Source organism: Rhinolophus hipposideros (assembly GCF_964194185.1).
Source record: "Rhinolophus hipposideros genome assembly, chromosome: 6".
Classification (NCBI taxonomy): Eukaryota; Metazoa; Chordata; class Mammalia; order Chiroptera; family Rhinolophidae; genus Rhinolophus; species Rhinolophus hipposideros.
The window spans coordinates 25,089,497-25,109,120 of NC_138052.1; the positions used below are offsets into that span (position 1 = coordinate 25,089,497).

A 19,624-nucleotide genomic window follows, 5' to 3' on the forward strand; every position below is an offset into this window, starting at 1 on the left:
CTCAGTCAGAAGATAGAGGTAAACTTCACTGATACCTATATTATGATAGGTCTTAAATTTAAACATCTCTTATGACATATTTTGTATTTTATCTGCCCCTCTGGATTGTAAAATGACAGAAAATAGAGGCCAGCTTTGTATCTGCCAAAGGTTGCACATAGGCCTTCATATATTTGTTTTCTTCAACTATGTATATGAGTTCTGACAATTAAGTTTGCGAACTCATCCTAGAAAAAGTGCTACATACCTCATTGCTGAATATCACTATGGTCACCTTTGAAGTCCTCCCCTTGGGAAGCTATGCACCGATGCCCGTGCCTAGTCCTCCCTTCAAAGAAATTTTGGAACTCTTTCTGGAATGGCCATCAGAGCTGTCATATTACCCTTGATGTCCTGAATGTCATCAAAATGTCTTCCTTTCAATATTTCCTTTATTTTTGGGTAAAGAAAGAAGTCATTGGGGGCCAGATAAGTGAATAGGGAGGGTATTCCTATACAGTTATTTGTTTACTGGCTAAAAACATCCTCACAGATAGTGCTGTGTGAGCTGGAGCATGGTCTTGATACAAGAGCCATGAATTGGCAAAAAGTTCAGGTCGTCTAACTTTTCCAGCACTTCCAAATAGTAAACTTGGTTAACTGTTTGTCCAGTTGGTACAAATTCATAATGAATGATCCTTCTGATATGCAAAAAAGGTTAGCAACATTGTTGTAACAAATTTACGAACTTAATTGCCAGACCTTGTATGTGTTTAATACTTTTAAAAAGATTTAAGAAATAAATAAATGTATTTCCTTTTTAAATAATTTTTGAACTGTTTATTGCCAGAGAGTAGAAGTGGAAGCTGAAAGAAATAGAGATTGTACTTAAGATTAGGTTTGTTCCTAACAGCGTGCTCTGGTTGGCCTAACTCCTCCAGAACAAGGACCACAAATGGCCTCTGGAAATGATGCTAAATTGGCCACTATGCTAAATCTTTCCTCACAAGTCAAGGAATCATGGATGTATGGCAATCCAGGGGCCAAAGCATTTTTGTTACTGACACTTATTAGGGAAAGTTAAGTCCATTTTAAAAATTCTTCTTAAAAGGGCTTCTTTATTCAAAAGTCAGACAAAATGTTAACGTCTCCTGGAAAGAGAAACTGAATACAAGAAAAGTCTGGTGTGCTAGTGAGGTGATTAGGTCTAATTCTCAAGTGATCCCCACCAGAAAAAGAAAGAGGTCTTACGTGAGTCAAGTAGATTCAGTTCCTGCTGCAAGTTACATACCTCTGTTGTCAAGTTGAACTGTTTTGACATAGATTCTCAACACCTAATGTCAAATGTACCAGATATTGCAGGCATTGAGAACGTGCCTTCCTTTTAATTAAATATAAAGCATGCCTTTTCCGGTTTGGAGGGGGTTAAGGGGGGGCCACTGAATCTTGAAAAAGTGCAAATGGCCAACCACAGGTTAGCCTGAAGGCCATTGTTTATGATATAATGACACGTCTATTTATGATACACTGTATCTACTTATGATTATAACCAAATGCTTTTTGATTATGGGCAGCAGTCTATGCATTTACAAAAGTGCCACATACCATGGGCTGTTCCTGTTTTTAGGAAAGAGTACTACAGAGTAAAATATGTGGCTTCCAGTGATTTTAGAAACAGCCTTGAACTATGAGTAATCATGTGTTGGGGCTGATAGAAAGGATGATTCAAAAGAAAGATTTGAACAGCAAGGGGACTTACATTTAATGAACACTTACTATATGTACATTTATGTGCACTGAAACATTTAATTCTACTAACAATGCTATGAGCTATGTATATGGGTTTTTTTGTAATTTTAGGTAAGGAACTGGAAGCATCAACAACAGTTCATGCAACTTGCCCCAAATAATATAGCAGAGCAAGAATTCTAACCTAGTTCTTTTAGACACCTCCGCAGTATATTGCTTCTCTTATATATAACATGAGTTTGAAGTATGTGTCTATTTGTATCCATGTGTGAGTCTTGAATTTGCCCGGGAGAGTCTCTCCCTAAGTAAATGTAATTTATTTAAAGGAATTTATCAAGCAGGTGTTGTCATGCCTTGTATGATTCCTTAACACCCAACTCAAGTTGTGTAATTAAAAAGCATATCCTAAAAGATTTGTAAGCAGTTGCAGGGTACGCTGAACACATAAAATGTTCTCTGAAGATATTCATTCATCCTATAAGCCAGGACAGTCTCTAAATGCTGAAATGGTCACAATATAAAAAGTATAAACCGGATAGAAACTAAACTGCTTTCTTCCAAATATAGCCGTGACATGTAAGTGACTACCATTTTTTTCATACAGGATGCATTATACATTCCAAAATAACTCTCAGAAGCAGAACAGCTGTGATACTGTTGACCTCCTTAAGACAAAGGAGTACAGTTGTCCTTTAAAAATTACAGATAAATAGAATGCAAAGTGCTCCTGATACACTGGTTACTTGGGAGAATTTGGTCTTTTCTTCCTCTGGGTGGACCTATATAACAAAGCAGAATTAATTTTGAAATATGATTCCACATGTAGCTATAAATAAGTTAAGAATAATAAATGCATGGATGATAAGGCCAGAAGTGTCCAGGGGTCATCAGGTCCAGGGTTCTGCACAGCACAGAACTTTCCATCGCTGTACAACTTTATCTTATCTCTTTGCAAAAAGGCATTCGGTTGTAAATGTCCTTTTTTCAGTGGCAACATTTCATGCAGATAAATGCAAATGTAACTATCATAAACCATATTTTTAAAAAACGTGTCCTCAAAGCCATGACTATAAAGCCACATCCTTATCATAACATTAAAGGCTATTTCACATCATGTAGGAGATGTTACTTCTCTAAGTAGCCTGGGCTTGTTTCTGAAGAAGCTCATTTACAACACAGTTCGGTTTCGTTTGAGAATATGGGGCCAAGAGGGTGAGGAGTGGGCATCAGTAAGAAACAGTTTACTATTTTAACATATACATGTGCATTATGTATATTTTTCATCATTGGGTGGCCCAAGTGAAGTCCTCCAGAAAGGTTTTGTGTGCAGTTATGGGTTCACAGCTTAGAGTTTGGAAAGACTTTTAGGATATGGGTTGGGTAGGGAACTAAAATGGAGGTATTAAAGCGTGTAGAGTAGATACAAAATAAGTCATTAGGGAATAAAGATAGGAGCAAATGGGAGTGAAAGGGGAAAGAATTATGGAATTTATTATTATTGGAAAAACTTTTGTATAAGTCTCTTAGTATACATTTTACCTAAGAGGTTCTCTAATTCCCCATGTAGAAAAAGTTTCTTTTCCCCCGTTAGTCATAATGTAAAAAACTCAGAGATATCTCAAATCTTCTCTAAACTCTCAATACTTCACAGTAGTGAGAAACCATATGCTGAAGGAGAAATATTAATAGAAAATGCTGTCTTTCAGATGCTCACTGAATCAATTGAAGACAGTTGACACATTTTTAGTAAGCCATGTATGAATCTTAGCTCATTAACCACTCCTGTATTATGTATGCAGATTCTAATTCCTAATATGACACATCAATAAACCAGATCTGAAAAGGTGTCATTTCGATTTTAATGTTTCCAATTGTATTTTTAGATGTTCCTCCACTTAGAAGTGTTTGTGTTATTTCCTGATTTTGCAAGCTATGGAAGAGTGGGTGTGGTATTGATTTGAATGGGAAACCACTGCTTTCCTATAACCTTTTCAAAGAATTTGTTCTGATGATATTGTAAAATAAGTAAATCCTTACTAATACCTCAGCCATCTATCTCTAAGCCATTGTCTAGTTCAGTTCCCCCTCCATGTATGTATAACTTAGCCACAAACATGTATATACCATTATTCAATTGTCCAATTCCTCAAGTGTGGATGAAAGTAGAGAAAGGAAACAAATTTTTTCTATAAATACCCTTCATGTAGGATGTTTCTTACAAGCAGACATGGAAACCACCAGATACTTTATAAGGATTCTTCTATGTAACTGAACTGCTCACCAATCAGGTCATCAGTCTGTCAGTTTATCACAAAGTATTGAGTATTGTGAAATGTCAGGCTACCATAGCAAGTGCATTGTCACCAGCTGGCACCGACTCAGTTCAAGTATTAGCACCTACATTTTGAATGCTCACTGCAGCCAGATAGTATAATTACTGCTGAAAATGAAAGGAGAACCAAACCCAGAACAAGCCTCAATTAAAGGTGAGAGGGAGGGAAATGGGTGAACATTTACAGAGTACTTACTTTTTACTAGTCACTGTGCTAGGTACATTATAGACTATCTTGTTTAATCCATAAAACTGGCCTTTTAGTTAATAGTCAAAGAAAATAAGAAACTTATCCATGACCACACAGCTAATAAAAAGCTGTTACAGAATTCAAACCAAGGTCTGTCTATTCCAATTCATGCTCATGTCTTTGATTTGTTCACTTATTCTTTCTTCGTTCATTCAACCCATTATATGCCAGTATAAGGACTACCTAGCTTTAGAGGAAAACTCTTACTTTCATGGGAGAAATTAGCAGGCATTCAAGCCATGGAAATATTATGTAGAATGTTGTACAAATAGAATGTCTTAAGGGCAATGGCATATAGAAAAAGGAGAACTGACTCTGTCTAGGGAAGTTTATTTTTTTTTTTACCTCATGGTTAAAGATACTAAGTATGAGTTTTAATTCCTACCCAAGAACCATGATAGTGACCTTGAAAATTCAAATATTTTCAATTAAGCAACTCCCAACACTTTTGAAACCCACACTTGACTGGATCATATGTTCCTGAAAACTGAGTTTTGCTGGATATAATCATTTGGACCATTCCCTACTTATTGTCTGTCCAGCTTAATGTATGACTGCTACTTCTGTGGATCTTAATGGCAATTGATTGCTGTTTTGGAGACTCTGAAGTTGACTTGATCATTACTATGGCCAGAGATTTCAGTAACATTAGAAAGGTCTCCTCTCGTCCTCTCTCCTCTCACCTCTACTAATATCGTGTGTATTGCCTGAACCAAGTGGTTCACAAGATCCTCAGGTAAATTCTACTACTAGCATGGGCTGCGTCTTTGTATATAACCATTGGTGTATGGCATTAGCTTCAGATGGCTAGATACAAGGTATCCAAGTACCCCTAAGAGCTCTGTCCTGGGCATACTGTACCACTTCCTGAGTTTCTGGAATCCCAGAAGTGCCACCTGGTCTTATGAAGCATCACATTGTCTTACCATCATTAAGCTACAAGGGATCCGTCGACCCTTGTGGCAGAAAGATAATAAATACAGCAACATCACGGCTGTCTACTATGATGTTACAACTGGCTTTTCTTTTTTTTTCTTTCTCTCTCCCCTTTGTCTCTTTGATTTGCAGTTGTCCAATCTACATTATGTTGGAACTCTTCTAAGAATAATTGCAATTTTGAAAGCTCTGACTGTGGGAGGTATTATTTATAGACCTTTGTGGTTTGAGGAGGAAGAAGACAAGCTTTCAAGCACAGTTCTACTAGGAAGACTACCCCTCATCCCACTTTAGCCAAATACCATCTTCTGCAGGATATTTTCCCATAATCCCTTGTAATTTCCCCCCCCCCCCAGAGGTGCATTAGAAAAACTGGCAGTTTCTGAATTAACTCTTTCTTACTCACTCTATTGAGTTTATATACCTAGTAACAGGTGATTATGAACTGGAATTTAGGAAGCATGTTATATTAGAAACTGTTTGGCTTTAATATCAGAGAACGATGCATAAAGGTTTCAGTACCCAAGAGCTTATTTCTTATGTTAAAGAAACTTAAAGACAGACAGTGCAGAACTGATCTGACGTCTCCAGCTGTGTGTTCCATTCTGCTTGACCTCAGTTCTCGAGGTCATCTCATAGTACAACTGTTCTATCTACATTTTAAAGAGCAGAAAGGTAAAAAGACTAAAAAACTAACTCAGCACCCTGCACATGGTCTCCCCAGAAGTCCCACATAATACTTTGATTTAAGTCTCATTGGCCAATCTTGGTCACATGGCCAGTCCAGCTGCCAAGGGAGCTGGAAAATGAACACTTGAAGCTGGGTATATTGTCATTCCCTCAACAACGGGATTGTCTTGCTAAGGAACAAGAGAATGGGTGGGTGGATGCCTTACACATTATTCTCTTATATAACATCTTTTACAGCAGTGACTTCTTTAGAATCATCAGGAGCTATGTGCTAGAAGTTAAAGTATAAAAAGGAAAATCACCTAAATCAATATATATATATACAGTGTTTAAGTTCAATAAATATAAGTGTAGGCCCTCATTAAAACTATGGTCAGATGAATTCCGTAGTGCACTAAGTAGCTTAATTTTTAATATGCCATCCATGCCCATAAAGAAAAAAAAAAGAAATGAAATGAAGGAAAGCAATTTATGTGGCATGGAGTTTTGAAGAACTTCCTACTTTTTTAAAAAATGTATATGACTAGGTTTTATACTTGCAATTTTTATTTTTGCACTTTCCTAATTTATAGCAAAACCAAAATATGTTAGGGAGAAATGATAGCATAAAAGTAATTTTAAAAATCCTTTACTCTTCCACAAAATCAAACAAACAATAGAACATTGGTAATTGAATCAGATATGATGTGTGAGCTTGTGTGTGTTTTTCCTATTGCTGCTGTAACAAATTGCCACAAACTCAGTGGCTTTATTCAAGGCAGATCTATTACCTTACATTCCTGGAGGTCAGAAGATGGGAATCGTTTTCATGAGGCAGAACTCAAGGTGTTGGCAGGCTTGTGTTCCTTCTGAAGTTTCTATTTCTTTTCCTTTTCCAGTTTTTAGAGGCTGTCTTCATTCCTTGGCCCATGGCCCTTGATCACATAGCCATCTCTCCTTCTTCTGCTTCCTTTGTCACTTCACCTTCTCTCTCTGACTCTGATCCTCTGGATTCCCTCTTAATCACCTTTGTGGTTATACTGGGCCCACCCGGATGATCCAGCATAATCTCCCTATCTGAACATCCCTAATTTCATCACATGTGCCAAATCCCTTTTGCTATGGAAGGTAACATATTTACAGGTTGCAGCAGTTAGGACATGGACACCATGGCAAGGCCATTATTCATCCTACCATACCTTGTAAAATGGTAAAACACTTGTGAGAACTATTGATTCAATACCTGATCTTAACAGGAAGATCCTTTCAGAGCCACACTGTGGCTGCTTTCATATCACCACGATCTAATTTAAAGTCAAAATGAAGTCACTTCGTGAAACGATGCTAACTCTACCTCTTCCATTTGGCTACTGAGTAGAACTTTAAGCTGCTAAGTCTTAGTCCAAAATTTCTTAAGAAAATTCCTGCATGTCCTTAGGAAATCTCATCCTTTCTCACATTTATTTTTATTTTTTTCAGAAAAGCAAGATAACAACACAAGAATTGAAACTATGAAGTCTCTTGTACAAAAACTCCCTCCACCAAATCGTGACACCATGAAAGTTCTCTTTGGACATCTAACTAAGTAAGTTGTAAAGGTTTCTCGTTGTGTCGTCATATACTCGTTTCCTAAATGAGCGATATTTAATTTCAAATCTCTAAGACAAGAGTTTCCAAATGCATCAATCTCAGATTTTCCCTTTTCACTGATATAAATCCTTCAGAAGCTAGAGAATGTATTAGAGTAGGAAGGAGAAGTTACAGAAGGAACTTTCTGAATGAATTTATTTTTCCGGGCCTTTTCAACAAGTAGATGTTTGTTGATTGATTGTCAGAACTGTAACCAGAGCCCTGGGATGGGCCATCTTTACTGTTTCATAATATAATGGAAAGAGCATGAGATGATTCAGACACGAGTTCTAAATGCAGCCCTGCCATGTAGCAAGTGCTATGATCACAGATAAGTTAAACTCTCTGAAATTTGATTTCCTCATCTGTAAAATGTTAACTCAGATTAATAAGGTATCATCCATGTGAACAGCTAAGACTATTCCAAGCAGAAACAATGCAAGTGTAAAAACCCAGAGGACCCAAAGAGATTGATGTATCTGAAAAGCAGAAAGTAGACCAGGATGGTAAGAACCTAGTGAACTAAGAGAATGGTGGTAGGAGTTGGGTTCACAAATATTACATGGGTGTCAAATCACATAAGTTCTCACAGGCCACCGTGAGAGATTTGTATTCCATTGTAAGTACAATGAAGAACCACAAATAGAGCTAACTTTAGGGAGTATAAAAGATCACTCTGGCTGCCATGTGGAGAGTGGACTGCAAAAATGAGAGCAGGGAGACCTATTCAGAGACAACCTTAGTAGTCTAGGCAAGAGATAATGGTGGCTTGAGTGGTGCTCTTAAAGAAAGGAGGTGAGTAAGGTTGGATTTGCTGCTGGTTGGGATGGGGGGAAGGAAAAGGAGAAATCAAATGTGCCTCGTAGGGTTCGGGCTTGAGCAAATGGAGAAATGGTAGTGGTACACAGATGAGTAAAACTGGAGGAGGGAGAGATTGAATAGGAAGAGCAGACTGTAGAGTTCCATTTTGGATCTGCTAAGTTTGAAATGACTGTTACTGATTTGCCCTCTGTTAACACCTTACTCAGATAAGGCAAACCTCAATGCAAGTGATGAGGTTTTAGCTTTCACCATATACATATAGTAATGTTGAAGCCTGATAGAGTTTCAAATATATTGGTCAGCTTTGCCTTTGTGAGATTAAATTTCCTTAATCCGTTCCTTGGGTCAAGTCATTCCTACAGATTATTCAACTGGTTCATTACATGAATTTTAATTGTGAATATAATATAAGTAATTGCATACAAAAAATGCAAGCAACAGTGAAGAATATTTGATTAAAAAGTGAAATTTGTCTACTTGTACCCTGCTGAGCAAAAGTAACTTACGTTTTTGTACATATTCTTCCAGACCTGTTTCTCATCCTATGCAAACATATGTGTGTATGGTTGTTTATTGTGTTAAAGGGCATCATACAGTATATATTATTCTGAAATACTTTGGAACTCATAGACAGACTTCAATTTCGTTAGACAGACTTATCTGATTTTTTTCCAGTGATGACATAGTATTCTCGGTATGGATAGTCCCTAATTTGCTTAACCAGTCACTGCATTAGGTAACATGTTTTAATCTAATTCATCATATTAGTTTTTTTCTCAGTTTACTCCCAGAGGGGAACCTATGTCAAAATTCAGAACATTCCTTATTGTTAGAGTGTCCTTTCTTGTCACCTTCACATACTGGCTACAGTGGGAAACTGGTGTGATTTAGTGATAGGATCTTGTGCTTTAAAGAAACAGAAAGAGATCTAGAGTCAAATCTTTGTTCTATACTTTACTCCATTTATGCTCTCAAGCATAAAATCAGATTAAATAATATCAACCATATATTGTGGTTATGAGAATTAAATGAGATAATGCATATAAAATGCCTGGCACGAGGTAAGCATTCCTCAAATGTTTAACTCTTTTCCCTTGGGATCCAGTCACACCATGAAAGGGGCTTCAAGTTACAAGTAAATACTGGAGTGCTTATCTCAGTAACTTTAACTGGACAAAGTCATAAAACAAATGGAAAAGGACACTCTTTAATGCTGTGAAATAGTCTTCAAGACCTTGAGAACTATCAATTACTTGTTCTCCATTATTCCTCCTTTTTTTTCCCCCAACTGAAAGAACAGCTATAAGATGAAGAAACTGAGAGTCAGCTAAATCCTCCTTTGGAAAAAGTAAAATACGCAGATGAGAACCCATCCAATTAACAACCTTCGAAGGTTGAGAATCCTCCACCTTCATGCCATGCATCCCTACTGTTAACAGTTAGTGCCTGATAGTGTTTCTTATATCTAAATTAATTTTCTAATTTTGTTAGAACTTTAATTAAATTCAGTAGAGATGAAAATAAATTTTTTAACTAAGATTTAAAATCAGATTATTATATCGCCTTCACAGCATTCACGTGATTGGATTTTCTGTTGTAGATGCAGAGAAAAGTGTTATTTGCTAGCCACCAACCTTTCTTGAGTGGTATGACCATATTCAACCCTGCACTGATTTATAAACTGGGTTTAATTATGCACAAATGTGTGCACATGATTATATCTTGTTAAGCATTTCTTGCTAAGTTTTTGATAAACAGCCAACCGTGGCATGTCATCAAAGCCTGAGAAGACTAAATAAGAAGATTGTTTAACGAGAATTTAAATATATTCATGTTTGAAAGAATCATTAGAATGTTTTCCTTAGTCTTGATGCATTTGGTAGTTCTTCAGAAAATCTACCATCAACACTTGTATGTAGTGTTTATTCCAAATTGTTGCAAATATATATATTTTGAAGTTTGTTTAGTGAGGGTCAGGGAATGTAATGAAGTGCCAAAAATTCCACTTGACCTACGTACTCTACAGCCAACAGAATAGAGCTCCATTTTTGCAGACCTCTGAGTTAAACATTCCCTTGAAAGCAGAGCAACTACCAACTGAGAAAGTTTAATACAGCACAGTTGGGCTAGAAGGTAAATGCAAATTTTGGCCACAAAGACAGAATTTTAAAAGGGTTGTGATTATATTAAGCATAAGCTTACACAATGGCTGCAGAGGCTAAATAGTCTCTGACTCCAGAGTCCTCATTCTTGATCAAACTCAAGGTCAAGTTCTATCCTTCTGCTATGATAGCTTAAGACCTGGAATTTAGAATGTTAGCTTTTCAAAATGCCATCAACTAGAAAACTTTATTAACAGCCACTTTCACAAATTGACATTACAGTTCTAAGCATTGGAAGGTCCTGGGGTACCTGGGGAATCATCACATAGAGGGCAAGTTCTATCTCTATAACATATAACTGTCAAATGCATTTTCCTTTTAATTGCTTCTTTAGAAAGGCAGAGAGGCAAAGTGAAAATGAAGTTAATGGGAAGGAGGACCTGGAAAGATAAGGTTTACTTGCCTTGCTGATAGGTTGTAGTTGGGGGATGAAGGCAGGCAAAAGATTTGTATAAGAGATAGAGAACCATTGAAAATATCTATGAGACAATTGCATGGGTGAACAAGATAGAAGGAAAAAGAAATCCAAGAGGCCACATGGGAGTTGTAGTTGAATTGGAATGATGAACATCAAATGGAAAGAAATGGTTCAAATCTGGAGACTTTTCAAAGAAAAACTCCACTTAGTTTTTATTTCTCTCATTTCTTTATCCCCCATCTCCAGTCACCCATGGAGGTAAGTCTGAGGTTTCAGAGCTGGGTAACTGAAAAAAGTCCTTCTGACAGTAATTTAAAAAAAGCAAGAAGAGATACTGTTTAGAAGGGTGCACCCTTTTCTCTATTTTGCAAATGCAGAGAAGGAAAAGAGGAAAATGCGGTTATAGAAAACTAATGAAATAGGATAAATCCCATTTTGTCAGATGTGTATTGGATCAAGTCCTCTACATCCTGCTGATGGGGACATCCCAACTAGCATGTTGGGACAGCCATCCCTGGAATATGTGTCAAAAATGGAAATCTTTCAAATCTTCATACTTTTTGAGTGGTAATCTTAGTTCGTGTCTGGAAAACACTGTAAAGATATTTGCTGGATGTTAATATTTTTTTCTTATTTATTTGTTGAATTACAAGTTTTTTTCCTCATGTGCTTCTTTTCCTCTTCTGCTAACAGTGTAGAAGGAGACACTGAACTTAAGAGAACAGGCTTTCGAGTTAAGCAGACCAGAATTTGAGTCTTGACTCTGCCACTTACTGGAGGTGTAACTTTGAATAAGCCACTTAACTCTGAGCTTTCATTTTATCATCTGTAAAGATCATAACAGAACCTGTTTCTGTGATGAGGAGTCAATGAATAATCCTTTTAATAGCCCATATGAGGTCCTAGATAAACATTATACATTGACAGGTATTGTTTTTATAGTGAGAGATATATATAAAATAACTTTTAATGACATAAATATAGGAAGAATTGCAGAGGCTGGGTTGTCAAATTTCCTGGCTTCCAGAAAATTCTTTATCTCACCACAGAATCTTTTTCCAAAACCAGTTTCTATGCTGGCCTGACTCAGCCAGTTTCCACAGTTCCAATAAGACTGTTTCCACATGTTTGACATACCATGTGACACCCCCATGCTGTGCCCAATCCCTTTGTGAACTCCCCAGACCAACTCTTCTGTCACTAATTCTCCATCCATCCACCTGATTTACACCGTGGCCCGTGTTCTCAGATCTAACTCTTTGCACCTTAAAAAATGGAGCTTGCTAAGATAAGCTGGTCTTGCTTACTCTTCAGCAGGCGTGAGGAGGTTGGAGGTAGGCACAGATCTTCCTGTTCTGCACCCTCAGAGCGTCCTGTCACAGCAGTTTCCTAGGGACAGTTCTCTAGCTTGTTGTCTCATTTATCAGAATGTTTGTCACAGTGAGAGTTTCCTGCCAGGCAGCACAGCTCAGCGACTTTGTAGAAGCCTGGTAAGTGAGATATTTCAAAGCCCGCAGGGCCTTATCCTATGCCTCAAACCCCCAGTGTAAACCCTCCTGGAATCCTATCAAGTGCATATCCACCTAGAACCAGCACTGACCTTTAGAAGTTCAGGAATTCCTCTTGCTATCACTATCAGGAAGCTGTTCTAGCTATTGCTGAAGTCTTTTCCCCATTTTTATTTCCAGGATAAGAGTAATATAATTACGGAAAATTTGGAAAATAAATACACAACTACAGAGCTAAATTACACTTGCTAGTGAGATTTACTTTGGGGCATGCATTTTGAAAGCCAAAACAATCCCAAATATTTGAGGGGTGGGGACATAAAAGAACATTCAATTCCCATGTAGGTGTACGTCTTTCAAAGAAAGTCCACTTGTTTGAGACATGGATGGCTTTGAGAGGTGACTTACAAAATAAAGCCATTCATTGACTTTTAAAAATAGCCTTGGAAGAATATATTTGCTGCAGATTTTTGGATGCAAATAAACATCCTTATAGGAGACTTGCACTTTGTAAAATAGGTGGAAAAGAAAGCTAAAAAATCTTCCCGTTTTCATTGACTCTAAGAACATCTTCCAGCTGTTCATAGAATTCCAAGGTGAAAAAATGATATGGCTGAATAGACAAATCTCATGGAAACATGCCAGTTGAATGCCTCATTGAAAGGCGAAACTGTTGAGCTGTGGCTATTTTGTGAGAGTAAACTGATATTTAAAGCTTCTCTGTAGTCTTCATGGATGTTAAATAAAATATTCTACAAAAGCATGTCAAAGGCAACTCAAATGATGATGACCTAGAAATATAAGGGTTGTATGAGGAAACAATGGTGAGGAAACAATTTGTCCACCCTGTCTTTAAAACAGCACAGTGGGCATTTCTGATATTTGAGGGAGAAAATGAGACATTGCTAAAGAGCGGACTAGAAAACCCACGAGTCCTGGCCCTTCTCTCTTGTCGTTAAAAGCAATAGCTGGTGAAGCTCTCTGCCTCCTGTCAGGCTTCTGAATGCTCGGCTCTGGTGTGCTTTGGAGCAGGCTGTGTTTTTCTATGCTGTCTTCTGGCACTCCACCCTTTTTCTGTGCTCTTTGGTCTCTCACCCAACCACAATACCTGATATCCAACGACTCGCAGTCTGTGAGTATTTTTACTGGAAAATGAGGAACCTGTGCAAATTGTTATTTTTTTTTCTCTTTCTTTTTTTTTTTTCCTGAGGGACAGGGGCTGCAAGTTGTTTGAAATAAGCCAGAAGCCTAATAGCTCCTTTCCTTGTGTATTTGAAATGGCACCCTAATCACTTTGAAGAGCTAATGTACTTCCTATGGGCCTGAAATTTCTCAACTGGACTCCCGTGGCAGAGTTTGGCCTGGTAGTTAAGAAAATTAATTACTCTGATTGTGAGGATGAAGCAATAGTTCCCAACTCCCTGTAGTAATCATTAAAATGTCATCTACTTAGGAGACATCTTGGCACAGGATTTATAAGGTTTGTGAGCTGGGACTAAGGTTCAATGATCCTTCCAGTGATGGACCCTTGTTCTGGAGAAGGCTTTTGGAGATAAGGTTTTTAAGACAGGAGTGAACTTATTACTTTAGATCTTTCTATTTAACTTTTGAGTGGTAACATTAACCACTGAATAATGGGAAACAAAACAAAACTTAAAATGACTACCACTCATCTATCACCATCTTGTCTGTTGTTAGTCGTGGCTCAGCCCATGGGGGTATTTCTCTCATAAGAGGTAAATTTTTCAAGCAGTCCCACCCTTCTCCACTGTGAATCTTGGCCTTTTACCTAATAGAAGGAACCAAGAATTTGGAATCAGAAGACATAGGCTCAAGTCCCGGCCTCAGCCCTTAGAAACTGTACAACATTAAGAAAACCTTTTAATGTCTCTAACCCTCTCTTTTGTTCATGTGTGAAATAGGTCAAATAAATTTACACTTGTGAAAGTGTTTATTAACTGTAAAGTCGTATCCACCCATTTCTTCAGGAAGTCTTAAATGAGTGACCACTGTACTCCAGGCACTGAACTAGCTCACAGGTTAGAAACTATAGCCTACAGACCACATCCAGCCTGCTGACTGACAGTTTTTGTCAATAAAGTTTTGCTGAAACACACACACACACACACACACACACACACACACACACACACACATACACCCCTAAACATTTATGTATTGCCAGTGGCTGCATTCATGCTACAATAGCAAGAGTTAGGTAACTGTAACAACTTGCACAAGGACAAAAATATTTACTGTCTGACCCTTTACAGGAAAAGTTTGCTGTCCCCTCAACTTGATACTAGAAACATAAAGAGGATTACCTTCACGTATCCTATAGTTAGCTGAGGTAAATTAATAAACAGTTATAATAAATATGGTGGCTACCATAAGACACTATGAGAGCACCTAAGCAGGAGCTGAAGTTTAGCCTAGAGAAACCAAAGAATGCCTCCTAGAGGAGATAACACAGGCTATCTTTACGGATGTCAGTTCAGCAGATAACAGGCCAGCTTTAAGCAGAGAATATCATGTACACAGGCATGGAGAGGAGAACTATGGTATGGGAAAGAAATGGTGAGCTTTCTGTAATGACTGGAGAATTAGAAAACATAAACAATGTGGCACAACATAAGCTGAGAATGTAGTAAACTACAGCTAAATTGCAAAGAACATTATGTGTTTTGATAAGGAATTTGAAATCATTCTGTAGACATTAGGTAAATCACTGAAGGGTCTGAAGCAGAGATGAACTGATGCAATTTTTATTTCTAAAGATCACAATATGTATAAGTGTGATAGTCTGTAGGAGGGCAACACTAGAGAGAGTGAAACCAGTTGAGAGGCTGGTATGATAGTCTAAACTGGAGATCCCAAACTAAAGCAGGTGGGGGTAAGGGAAAGGGGAGGGATGGATACAAGCGGTATAAAGCAGGTTGGTTCAACAGGAAAGTGCTTGCAAGTTAGGAAGGAGGAAGATTCCCGGATGGCATCCAGGTTCTGAACTAGCTGAGTGGTGGTATCTTTCATTCACATAGAAGAAGGGACAAAATTGGAGACATGAAAGAAGTTGAAATTCTTTGGACATGATATGTTTTGGTCATTGCTCATATTTCATTAATGAAGTTGATTAAAGATAAGAAATATATGTTGGAAATGCAGAAAAGATGACTGGGAGCTAGGTACGAATTTAGGAGTCATCAATTTGAAAACGGTAATGGGGTGAAGTTATGAATAGCCCCAAGGGATAGTGTAAAGAGAGAAGGGAATTGAGGACAGATTCCTGGGGATGGCTAACACTCAAGGGGTTGGCAGAGAAAGAGACTGGGAAAAGAATCTGAGAATGGCATACATGGTGCTAGAAAGAAAACTTGGCAAGCGCACAGTTATTAGGTTGGTGCAAAAGTAATTGCGGTTGTTGCAATTTTTAACCTCTTAAACCACAATTACTTTTGCACCAACCTAATATTATATGCTGTTGTTAAAACTATTACATCCACAGTGTATGAGGGTTCCTTTTTCTCCATAGCCTCTCCAACACTTGTTATTATTTGTCTCAATAGATGAATGGATAAAGAAGTTGTGGTATATATACACAATGGAATACTATTCGGCGGTAAGAAAAGATGAAACAGGACCATTTGTGACAACATAGATGGACCTTGAGAGTATAATGCTAAGTGAAATAAGTCAGACAGAAAAAGCAAAGAACCACGTGATTTCACTGATATGTGGTATATGAACCAAAAACAACAAAAGAACAAGACAAACAAATGAGAAACAAAAACTCATAGACACAGACAATAGTTTAGTGGTTACCAGAGGGTAAGGGGAGGTGGGGGGTGGAAGATGAGGGTAAAGGAGATCAAATATTTGGTGATGGAAGGAGAACTGACTCTGAGTGGTGAACACACAATGGGATTTATAGATGATGTAATACAGAATTGTACACCTGAAATCTATGTAACTTCATTAACAATTGTCACCCCAATAAACTTTAATTTAAAAAAGAAAGAAATTTAGATAATTTTATTAACCATTGTCACCCCAATAAGTTTAATAAAAAAAGAAAAGAAAAAAAAACTATTACATCTACAAAGGAGGCTTAGAAAATTCTTCTAATTACAGGACATTGGACAGAATTTCTAGTGGTAACTAGCTACCTGCATCTTTTAGCTCTTAAAAAGTCATAGGAATAAATATAATACTCTGCAAGAAAAAATGTTATTTATAGCATTGTCAGGGCCTGAAAATATTGGTGAAGATGGGAATTACAAAGAAGTGACCTGGTGCTTTCTGCCATTAGAGCAGAGGCTGTAGGAGGGCAGGAATTTCTGTCACTTCAATTCCTGCTATATCCCCAGAGCCTAGTACAGAGTCCCACACACTGTAGATATTCCGTAATTTCTGTTGAACAAATGGAATCACATGACTTCATTGAGCAAGAATATGAGAATCGAACAGCCAGTGATGGTTCCAGTTAACATCAACTGAAATCTTGAAAACTTGATATACTACAGACTAGGACTAGGAAATATTTCACTTTAAGGGTATTAGTTAGTAAGCTGTTCCTCTCAAATTTCTTTCTCCTGACCTGATATTTATCTGTTCATCATGATGAGGAGAACAGCTCTGACTGTAAAAGAAGCAATATTCATATTAAGACTGCGTGTTCAGAGGCCCTGAGTATAGTGAAGAATGAATGCTAAAAGAGACTGACCTTACGGTGGAAGCCTTGGTCAGGGAATCTATGACCACTCATCCGTGTTGGAGCCTGTTAGATCAATCACTGCCATCCAGAGTGGGTTGTCCATTCTCCTGACTTCTTGGTTATATGGGACTTGTAACAGACCTTGGCATATAAAAACTTAGTTTTGTATCTTCTGTCATGACTCCCGCTACAAAATTAAAGACTTTCTATTATTCCTGTCTCCTGTCAACCCCACTTCTCTGTCCATCATATTTTCCAGAACCAATATTGACTTCCGTAGCACTACCTTGAATTATTTAGCATTAGGGGACGAAAAAAAAGCATGTTGAGTACAAAAGCTTGACCTCCATGATGAGGTACACAAAGAAATTTGGTTCCCCTGTTTTATGGAGCAGAGACATAGCGAACTTCAAAGGGAAAGGGGGGGAAAAATCAACCAGACCTCAAGTCACCTGATTTCCAGTCCACTAGACCACACTCTGCTTTCCTGCCAATACCAATACTCCACTGTGTTTCCAGGGAAGAAGGAATGGTAAAACAAAGAGTGAGAAAGACGAGCCAACTGTGACAGAGGGACAGCCCCATCACTCAAATTCCCACCCCCTTTTTTTTTTTCTTTAAATTCAACCCAGCTATGATCCCAGCTCTTTAAGTAAAACTACCTAACTAATTAGTAAACTGACATATTGATATAAGGGATTTTCTTGGTGTCTTTCCTCTCTCTTTTCTTTCCTCCCTTCTCCCCTGCCTCATCACATTATTTTCCACCTAAAAAGCACTGGGGAAAGTTTTATTTTTTAGGAGTCCTTTTTAAAAACAAGTTCCACGTCCACATTCATTAATGCTGTAAGTGTGCACGCATCTGTGTGAGCAAAAATGCATACTTAGAAAGAGGACGTTTTTCAAAAGACAGTGATGGTTCTGCCTTTTACCACCTTCTTTCTCCTCTTTAAATGGAAAGCACTGAACCCAGATGCCCAACCACGGAAGATTCTCTTCCAGAAGCAGCATCTGGCTTCCTGGCAAGCCCTTCAGGCAAGTTGTTTGGGGAGCTTTGCAGTTGTCTCTCGGTCTGTCACGTGTATCAGATACCATGGCCTCTCTGGCTGGCATGTCCAGGCAGCTGCCAATTCCTTTTGGTTCACCTTTAATTCTGAGAACTAGTTCCCTCATTTTCATTTCTTACAGGACTAATTTTTCTCCCCACTGCCCATAAGAATTCCAGGACAAGACTGATGTCTCATTGCTGTTTGCCTCACTTCTTCTCCAGGCCTCTGTCTTTTGAACCCGAGTGAAATCCGGAGTCATTTAGTCCTTCATTAACATAGGCTACTTTTAATAATATGTCTTCACCACTTCTTGTCAGCCTAGCTGCTTGTAAACTGTGGGGCTGTTCCCTGAAAAGAAAACAGAACATTCCATCGGCGTAATTTATTCTGATCTGTACACGAGACATGAAAGTATCCTTGACATTTGTGTATTATTTAGTTAAATCGTATTGGCTGGCCACATCCTTGTCACACCACGAACAAAAGAGTGTTGCAGAACTGGAAAAAATGAGGCAACAAAGCAGCATTTACAAATAGCACCCACTTCAGGATACTAATTTTTAAAAGTAGCTTCATTTTTTTTGACCTGCATATATATATATATATATATATATATATATATATATATATATACACACACATATATATATATATACATGTATATATATATATGTATATATGTGTGTGTGTGTATATATATATATATATATATATATATATACTTGTGAAGAATTCTGTGGGGTTTTTTATGGATAATTGTGAAGAACACGGAGTCCAATGGTAGCCCACGCACCAGGAAGCCGTGACAAGGTGCTGACAAGTCCGGCAGCAGTACCCAGAATGCAAAGGAGAAAGCAGAAATTAGAGCTGCAGGGTGACATCCAGGAATAGTTAACACGGGGTAGCTGCACATTTCCATGTTGTTGGGTTTTTTTTCTCCTCATGCAGGAAAAAGTGCAGATTCTATGTGAGATTTCAGATCTCAAGACTGCATTGTCTAGGCTAAGAAAAGACTGGATGTTAGCAATAGACAGGAGGAAATCTCATAAATAATAATTGGGCTGTGGCCAAAGGCAGACTCGACCCACCCTTGACTTTAAGAGGTACACAACTAAAACCATCAGCTTAACTAGAATGAGAGCCTCTAGGGGACAAGGAAATGAGCTTAGGGACTGTTTGGATCAGGACACTGGGAAAATCTCCCTTGAAGCCAATTACATAACAGTAGGGCTCAAATTTAACATTAGAATTTTAAAGCATTTTATCTCTGCCTCAATGACATGTTTTTGGTCTGTAATTTTTCCTCGGGTTAATTTGTCAATATGTCCAAAGGAAGTTGAAAATACAGGCAGAACTTAAACGCTTATATGAAACATTGCTCTTTGTATAGAGATTACTGTTTCTCACTTC

At 37.9% G+C, this 19,624-nt stretch overlaps 1 protein-coding gene across 4 annotated transcripts in view; it reads left to right on the plus strand.

Moving 5' to 3' along the window:
- ARHGAP15 (Rho GTPase activating protein 15) overlaps nucleotides 1–19,624 on the plus strand; it is a 625,881-nt gene that overhangs the window by 546,512 nt on the left and 59,745 nt on the right. For all 4 annotated transcript variants that reach the window (XM_081052847.1, XM_081052846.1, XM_081052848.1 and 1 more), the window contains one exon: nucleotides 7,395–7,500. In XM_081052847.1, the coding sequence (XP_080908973.1) occupies nucleotides 7,395–7,500 (106 nt within the window). The remainder of the gene's footprint in view (nucleotides 1–7,394; nucleotides 7,501–19,624) is intronic.